Source organism: Nematolebias whitei, chromosome 18 (genome assembly GCF_014905685.2).
Source record: "Nematolebias whitei isolate Nwh7 chromosome 18, NemWhi1, whole genome shotgun sequence".
In the NCBI taxonomy this organism is placed as follows: Eukaryota; Metazoa; Chordata; class Actinopteri; order Cyprinodontiformes; family Rivulidae; genus Nematolebias; species Nematolebias whitei.
In genome coordinates this window covers 30,943,272-30,952,693 of record NC_056515.1, presented here as the reverse complement: position 1 = coordinate 30,952,693, position 9,422 = coordinate 30,943,272, and the positions used below count along the sequence as shown (strand labels likewise).

General features: G+C 37.7%; 1 protein-coding gene across 1 annotated transcript in view; it reads right to left on the bottom strand.

The window, feature by feature from the left end:
• Positions 1-9,422, bottom strand: part of LOC119424660 (rab GTPase-activating protein 1) — a 68,477-nt gene that overhangs the window by 12,243 nt on the left and 46,812 nt on the right. The window contains exons 15-22 of the mRNA XM_037692150.1: positions 7,602-7,676; positions 7,110-7,235; positions 6,762-6,905; positions 5,965-6,006; positions 4,451-4,579; positions 1,597-1,689; positions 796-906; positions 397-501 (exon numbers count right to left, since the gene is read on the bottom strand). Coding sequence (XP_037548078.1) covers positions 397-501; positions 796-906; positions 1,597-1,689; positions 4,451-4,579; positions 5,965-6,006; positions 6,762-6,905; positions 7,110-7,235; positions 7,602-7,676 — 825 coding nt within the window. The remainder of the gene's footprint in view (positions 1-396; positions 502-795; positions 907-1,596; positions 1,690-4,450; positions 4,580-5,964; positions 6,007-6,761; positions 6,906-7,109; positions 7,236-7,601; positions 7,677-9,422) is intronic.

Genomic DNA, 9,422 nt, shown 5'->3' with positions numbered 1-9,422 from the left:
GTGTTTACATGCACACTGTTCGGATTATGAATCAGCATAAACCACCCGTCTCATTCTGATTACAAAGTCTTTCAGATCGAGCTGAATCAACAAAAAATAATCCGAATGGGGCGTTTACATGACATTTTTATTCCGAATGGTCGCTTAATCCGATTACCATGTAAACATAGCTAGTGATAACAAAGGGCTTTTTAATAAGGGACAAAAACAAAGCCCAAAAAACATCTTTTCTGACCAATTAAAAACACTAATGTGTCTCTTTGAAACAAAAAATGTAGAGAAATAAAGGGACGAGCGAAAACTTTTGCACAGTAATGTACTTAGACGTCAACTTCAGTGTTAAAAAATGTTTTTCTCCAAAAAGAAACACAAACGGAGCGATGTTTTTGCTCTGACCTGTGCAGATTCTTCCTCCAGCCGTCTCTTCTCATCTTCAGATTCGACCAGTTTCTGTTTCGTCAGCAGCAGCTCTTTATTCAAGGCGTCTGCCTTTTCCTCTGCCTGACAACCGCACAAAAACACACCAAACACACACAGGGCATGAGACCCAAATGCTGACAAGGTCACTGAAAGTTAGATTGCTCCTACTTTTCTCTCTACTGGGCTTCTTTATAAAGGTAGGTCAAAAATATCTGCAGCCTGTCTTACAAACCCACATTAAATAAATCAAGCTTTTGTGTTAGACCACAGTTCTGGCTCAAAGATCACCAAATATTTTATACAACATACTTCAACTAAAAGTTTTTGCAAAAAGAGAGCCACATTATGCAAACTTATCGTTTCTCTTTGGCTTACGTTGTCCAGGTCTTTGCGCAGGGCTATCTTACTGCTAACCAGCTCGTGTGCCAGGTCGTCGTTCTCCTGCTCCAAACGCATGTTGGCCTCTTGCAAACGACGATTCTCTCGCTGGACAGAGAGGGTCAAAGAGAAGTAGACATGAGAAAATAAAGGGGGTTGAACAGAAACGTAAGATTGTTTAAAAAAAAAAAAAAGCAAGAAAGAGAGAAATACAAAAACACAAAGATGGTGCAAGAAAAAAAAAAAAAAGAGTAGAATGGTGAAACAGAACAAGACAACGAGAAGTGAAGGGCCATAAAAAAGAGGAAGGAAAGTGGAGAGACAGCAGAAAAGGCAAAAGTTACTCACACAAAGCTGAAAATAATCGTGTACACTTTTATACTACGCCTTGGTAGATTCTAAAGTAAGAATATACAAACAAGACTGTGTGACTGCTAAAGTTTACTGTGATCAGCTGAGAGAATAACTGCAGGAAGTAATGTTTAACAGGACAGAGCTTGTGCGTTTTTATGTATATTATGTTCTGTGTTGCACCTGGAGGAACCGTTTCGTTTCATGTACTTATATATAGCTGAAATGACAATAAAACCTCCGTGACTCTGTAAATTATTAACAGCAGATTTACCACTAAATGACAAATGCTGACAAGAAAACATCAAAATGGTCCAACTCTAAAATATCCCAAGATTATTCCTTCAACAGTCAATATACAGTACAGTATACAGTACATTGTTTACAGTGTCTGCATGTTTTGTGTACTGTGTGTGTACTGTGTGTGTACTGTGTGTGTGTGACTACCTCATATCGTTCAATGGGGGCTTCTTGTTGCTCCTGCTGCTCTCGAATGACGTGGTACTCCTTCTCAAACTTCTTCAGTTTCTTCTGGTTGATCTTTCGCAGAGAGAATAAAACGAGACGTTTGGACGATGTGAAGAAATTTAAATGAGCTCGTTCGTTATAGCTGAGGGACTTGAAGTCGCTAAAACTGGGGAGTTTTTCCTCCCTTTGGTGAACGTTTTTAACCACTACTTAACTTCTGGAGTGATCACTGGTTTGTAAAGCTTTCGAAAATCATTTAAATGTGTAAATGACGATGAATTTAAATGATGTGAACATTTAAACTAAAGAAAATACGGAAGAACAATAAAATAAAACTTTTTTTTTGTAACTTTGACGTTATACCTGTAGTGTTTTATGTGGTAAAGTTTTACATGTATGTGACTTTTAGATGTTTGTGTGGGGTTGTTTTGCATAAATGTATATTTCAGGGTTTGCATATTATTATAATTTTAATGGATGCTATAAAATTTGTGTTTGTTTGTAGGTTCACTTCCCAGAACAACAAATAGTATTTTGCCTAACTGGTACATTTACATTGTACACTGTTGATAAATTAACTAATAAACACATAAACCTGCATGTGTACCATATTTTCTGATGTATAAGTCACAGTTTTTTGCATAAATTTGTCAGTCTCACGACTTACACGGCAAAGTGACTTATTTATATTTTTTCCACTTTACGAGACATTTTTGGACTGATGCGACTTATACACCGGAACAACTTATACGGCGGAAAATACGGTACATGAGTTGAAATAACGAGAAGGCCAATGCACCCTTGGAAATGATTTATGAGCATTTGTCAATAAATATTTAAAACAAATGACTAAGTTATCACTGAAATCTCATCTGAACATTCATCAGAGACTAGAAGCAGCAGCTCCCAGCTCAGGATGTCCAGAAAAGTTAACTGGAGCCAGGAGTTGGACCTCGAGACGCATCAGTGAGTGACATAAAACTGAAACATGGGTTTTTATTTATAGGAAGGAACTCAAATCACACTAAAGGTAGTGGCTCAAAAGAAAGATCTGCTGATAATGAGATCTCAGAAGACAAACAAAAGCTGAATCAAGAGAATGTGGAAACGACCTCGAGAGGCTGTGTGCTGCAAAAGGCTCAAAGTTTAAACAAAAATTAATTTACAGGATTGCTTCACTAATATGGATGCAGTACAAATGTAATTACTGCATGTTTAATCAAGTAGGTATATATTTTTTTGATTTAAGCCCCAACTTATGAGTCATTACAGAAGAAAATCAAGTTTTTCACGTCTTTTTTCTTGTTACTTTATATAAACCTTAACCACCGAATACAGAGACAAATTCCTAATCATTCATTTCAGTAATCACATTGATGAACAGTGACTTTTGCACTGTTAATTGTCGTGCTCCGGTGCAGAATGGCGAGAAAACAAGCGGCGTTCAGGCTGCGATGTTTCTTCAGAGAACAGGAGCTGAATTTGGACCAATCGCAGTGAATCCTCTTGAAGTCAATCAGGTACAAAGTATGACATGCCGATTATAGATCTACTGAATCCCAAACACTTTACTCTAACACAACATAAGGTTAATTGTATGGATTTGTATTGGATCTAATTAAAGCGTTGAACATCCAGATGTTGATATCTTGGGTTTAGTACCAACAACGTGTCTGCATGTGTTTTTAAAGTACATTTTGTTCTTTGTTCAGTATTTAGGAGGCAGGCAGTAGGAGGAAAATATACAAAAAGTTACAGAGAGGCAGGACTTGTGTCTTCATTCTCACAACCTTCACAGGCAGACGGGTTCCCAGAAGCTACTAATTAGAAAGGAAGTCAACAACGCAGAACATCGTGGATCCTCGTGTGTGAGTGATGTGTTTATCAATAGATCAGACGCCTTTCTCATTAGACAAAACTGAATCGATTTTTAAATTAGCAAGCGGCACTTTGTATATTTCTGCACGTGCTTTGTGATGATCAAAGACAAACAGGAGGGGAGGACTTGTTGCAATATAAGTTTTTCAGACTGGAGATTTTCTTCGTTAACAGAGTATCAAGGAGATAGTTCTTCCATCCAAACATTGGTAATAAAGTATCTCTAATTAAATATTCACAAATTCCAATATATATTATAATAATACACACTGCTGTTTCAAACATGTGTTGCAAACGCTATCAATTCAAGCATAGCGATCGGTAACAATTTTTTTACATATATTTCAGTAAAGCTAAGCAATGTAAACTCAAAATTATTTATTCTTTAGACATGTTTTTCCTCCTTTGAGCCCATTCTGATTTATGTGCAAAAGTGCTGCCTTTAAGATGAGAACCGTCTTCAAAAGCTTGCAACTGGTCCTCTGATTTACGTTCTCTTTTTGTTTTATCTGGAGGAGATTTAAAGTACACTTCCTCTGCTGCTCACCTGTTCTACTAAAATAATAAACATCTCTGCCCAAAGTTACCTTCAAAGTGAGTTCCTCTAAACTGGGCCAGACTGTAGAAAACAGGTCAAGGTGTGAGTGCTTAGGTAAGAGGTGTGTGTGTGTCTCCTGTCTGTGTGAGCATTTGATCTGTTAAAGCTGGGATGAAGATTAACAGCGACCCCTACTGGTACCAGAGCAGTACTGCTAGACGGTACAGAATTTATACAGGAAATCACTGATTTTAAGTTGATAATTTAGTAATAAGGAATGCTGACTGATCCAATATGAGATGTGCTTTTACAATAATCTAAATACTAAAAGCCTTGAAGAGATCAGCACATACTTTTTGGTCTTTCTTTCAGATTAATGGAGAAAAAAAAAGATGGATCTCTCTGCTTTAAGCTCACCTTCATGCTACAAGCTAGCTCCATCAGTTTCTTTGCGTTTTCCTCGGAGCGATATCTTTTCGGAACGGGGACACGGAAGAACTTGAGCGCGCCCTCAAAGTCCGTTTGGATTAGATCATCTTTGGATGTCTGGAAAAAAAAAACAACAGTTATAGTTGATTATTGAGCATGCATCAGGATAGTTGATTGTCTAATTTACAGGTACATCTAAAAAAAAAAATGGAATACTAGACAAGTTATTTACCAATCACTTCAGAAATAGAAATAGAGTGAAACATTTCAAGCCTTTATTTCTTGTCGTTTTGATGATTATGGCTTACAAATAATGAAAAAAACAACAGTCAGTGTCAGAGAATTAGATTATTACATAAGATAAAAGGATATTCTAAACAAAATGTCAGGCTCCTGAAAAGTTTGTTCATTTCTATGCACTCTACTCGGTCGGGCCTCGTTTTGCATGAATTACTGCATCAGAGCAGTGTGGCATGACCAACCTGTTGCACAGCTGAGGTGTAAAAGAAGCACAGGTTGCTTTAATAGTGACCTTCAGGTCATCTGCTTTGTTGGGTCTGGTGCCGCTCACGTTCCTCTCGACAGCCATGAGGTTCTACGTGGGGTTCAGGTCAGGCGTGTTTGCTGGTCAGTCAAGCACAGCAACACCACGGCACTGAACCAGCTTTTGGTACGTTTGTCAGTGCGGGCAGGAGCCGAGTCCTGTTGTAAAATTAAATCAGCATCTCCGTGAAGCTCGTCAGCAGAAGGAAGCATGAAGTCTCTAAAATGTCCTGGTAGATGTTGCGTTGACTGTGGACTTCAGAAATCTCAGTGTACCAACACCAGCAGAGGACATGGACTCAAATCATCCACTGTGGAAACTTCACTCTGGACTTCAAGCAACGTGGATTCTGGGCCTCTGCACTCGTCCTCCAGACTCTGGGACCTTGATTTTCAAATGACATGAAAATTTACTTTCATCTGAAAAGAGGACACTGGACCACTGAGCAACAGTCCAGTTCTTTTTCTCCTCAGCAGTAAGACACTGCTCATGTTGTCACTGGTTCAGGAGTGGATTGACTTGAGGAATAATTGTAGCTAATGTCTAGGATTCGTCTGTGCATAGTGTGCATAAGTTTCCAATATGGAACAAATTCTAAGTTTTTGAGAGTTTTGTTTTTTCATTATTTGTAACCCATAATCATCAAAATGACAAGAAATGAAGGCTTAAAATATTTAACTTAATGTGTATTAAATTTATATAAAATATTAGTTTCACTTTCTGAAATGATTTGAAAAATTATAAAGACATTCAACCATTTTGTGATGTTCAAAATTTTTTTTAGAAGAACCAGTAAAACATCATCTCAAGCAAAATTAAATTTAATTTATGTAGTGACAAGCAACACAATCGAGGAAAAAGTAGTTTCGTTAAAAAATGAACTTTCATCAAATCTGCCGGTTTATTACTCTCAGATGAATGCGTGTGTGTGCGTGTTCATTTTTGTGATGAAGCTCACCTTCAGAAGTGCCAAAGCTACATTAAAGATCACACTAATACCCTGAAAACAAAAACGAAAAGGGAGAAATTAATACAATAAAGTTTTATGACTCCGTATTTACATAACACATTTTACAACAAAACACTGTACGACATTTTAAAAACATTGTAAATACATAAAAAAAGAACAGTTTTAAATAATTGTTTTATATCTCAACTTTTAAACTCTGATCATCTATTTCTTTATTTTAAACCTGCACCGTCAGAAACTGCAGGCGTGCGCTCTATGAAGCTTACCGAGCTGCTCAGCTCCCACAATTTGCGTAAAGATCAGTTTCAAATTGAATGAAAAATACATTCGTCTGTGTAAAATTTCATGAACCTTTCACTTGCTTTCAGTGTCTATCTGCTGTAAATCTTAATTACAGCATTGTGACATTATCCATTATCAGGATTTTGTTAAAAATGTATCTGATCAGTTGTGGATTTCACAAAGTATGCTGTAATTTATTTGAATTCTTTTAAAATGCAACCTTTAAGCTTTTCTGTGACCCTTGTGGAAGTCTTATCCACCAAAATTTTCAACTACATTACTTATTAAATACAATTTTTACAGTCCACTAACCACTTATATCAAACCAGACGCCAAAGTAAACAAGACAACATTATTTAAAGGATATTTTGTCAGTTTAAATGTGCACATAGAAGCAAAACCAAATAAAGGTTGCTTTTAACAAAAAAAGGACTGTAGAGGTGTAACAGTCTTATCTAAATTGTATGAAATACTTGCTATAAAACGTAATTTTAATGACCAACCTCACACAGTAGCAGGTCGATTATATGGAAGACCATGTAAAGAGGAAACTTGGCTGTGAAGAGGGTCAAGAACCACTGAGAAGCATACATATGGGCCTCCAGACCCACATTCAGGAAGTGGTTGTACAAATCAGGTATATACTCCTAAAAAGACAAACATGGCTAAATAAACAAAATCTAAAGGACATGCAAGTACAGAAAAACAGGAGGAGCACGTGGAAAATAAAAACGCAGGACGACAAAAACGAGCGGGGAGGATCCAGCAGCCGACCAACAGCCTGGTAAACACAACCGTCTAATAAAAGCGTACGACTCAGCACCAGAGACGTGCAAATGTAACACACAAACCTGCATGAGTCTTTCAAGTTGAAAGAATTTGCAGTGCAGATCTTCAAAGTTCTGTTTGAAAAGGTCCCTGAGCCCGTAATCGAACATGATCTTCACCAAAACACTGAAAGCTTGCTCCTCTGGCATCTGAAGACAGCAAAGACTTTCAGCAAACTGTGTCATTTTATTTTTAAAACTTTACAAGTTATTACAACTAAAAACCTTTGTTCCTCCACTAGATGGCAGTGTTAGTCTCTACACTTGAGTAGTTGGATAAGAGGCAGCAAACTGAAACTTAAAGACATAGATGCATTTACAAATCAAACTGTATTTCTCAAGAGAGCATCTTATCTGAAATCTAGGTGCTGAAGAATTTAGACCTAAAACAATCCGAGCTAACCTCCCAGAGCTGTTACAGTCTGAGAAGATGATGAATGAAAACACAAACAAGCCGTCTCGGTTCTGGACACGGTTCAGAAGGTTTTTCTGGGCCCTTCTGTGATGTGAACTCACGTGTAGTAGCAGCACCGCAGCCAGGAAGGACTGTCCCTGGCAGTAACCAATCTCCTGATCATAAACAGAATAGGCCTGAAGGAGAATAACAACAGGTGTACAGTTAGAAGAGTTTACACAAAAATATAAGAAAAAAGTTAAAGAGTTGAAGATGTGTATGCACTCTTTTCATGGCTCTTTTTGGAAAACCTGACCAGGGCTTAACAAATTAACTATCGTATTTTCCGGCGTACAAGTTGCATCAGTCAAAAAAGGCATCGTGAAGAGGAAAAAAAACATAAATAAGTCCCTTTGGCGTATAAGTCGCATTTATTATGTATTTATTTAATGTTCAAAACAGCTTCATTTCGCCTGGGCAGCATCCATCCATCTCAGCCGGAGCAGCTAGCTCTCCAGCGTTCCTCCGCCTGCACCAGCTGAGTGAAGCGAGCGCATATGGGAGGACTCGCTGCCGCAGTTCTTAGAAATTAAAAGCGTCAGTCAAAAATTGCTTATGAATATGGGGGGAAAAATGTATACAAGTCGCAGGCCTGACAAATCTAGGTAAAAAAAAAAACCTGCGACTTATACACCAGAAAATACAGTAGTTTAAATCAATAAATTAAGTTGTAGTGCTGCATTCAGATTTTGATTGAGCCTAAAGTAAAAACCTTTAAAACTAGGAATGCACAATATTATCGACATGGTATCGGTCGATATTAGCGTTAAAGTTCAATATTGAACATCGACCATTCTATCAAAATAACTCTCCGATATAAAAGACGCCGTTTTTGTATGACAAGGTCACCTGCAGCGGCAGCACAACGTGGTGACGTCACGCGGGTCTACCTGATCTCACGGTGGAGAGGAAAATTCAAAATGTCGGCGGTGTGGAAGGTTTTTTTCCTTGAGGATATTGGATTCCGAAGATTTTTGGACTACATTGAGCCTCGCTACATCGCCCCCAGTTGGAGATATTTTTCCAACGTTGCCTTATCCGAGTTACAAGCCGTCATTTCCGACGTCATTGAGAAGCTAATAGCTGATAGCACTTGGGTGAGTTTTACCACAGACATTTGGACGTCGTGTTAGCACCGTTAGCATGATTAGTCTTACAGCACAATGGATAGACAAAAACTTTGAACTTAAAAAGGCTGTCCTTCATGCACAAGAGTGCAGAGGATCCTACACTGCAGCTAGGAACTCGGAACAAGCCTCCACAAGTGAGACAGCATCAAAGGTGACTAATGCTAATAAATAACATTTAACACTTTTCAATTAATATAAGTAAAAGTGCATATCATATGGCTGTTACTGAATATATGTCACCAGCTCTTACAACTGTTACACAATTGTTGTAGCAAATAAGCCTAAATAAGAGGGCTATGTTCTGACAATGAAAGTATATAAAATATTGGTTATCAGCCAAATAAGTTTTAGCATATCGGCCAAAAATCCAATATTGTGCATCCCTCCTTAAAACAGTTAAATGCTTACTTATTGTCTGCTCATCAACACAGAAATCAAACATTTGTGTTGTAAAAAGTGACAAAGCACTTGCATTTTGCAGCATTTTTATATTTCACATTTTTTCTGTGGAAGTTTTTAATTTAAAATGTGCTTGAAAAAAACACACAAAAAAAAACTTCAAACGATAATAAAATAAAGAGAAAAGTTAGTATTTTCAAAGAGAAGTAATTATGCGAGAGGACCAACGTGTCCCACTGAACTAGAAACACAAATAATAAGTGGAAGTCAAGCTGAGTGTGGATCAATCCGTACGCACAGGAAAAGCCTGTGAATTATTCAAATACACCTGAGGAGCTGCTTGTCAGAGAAGAG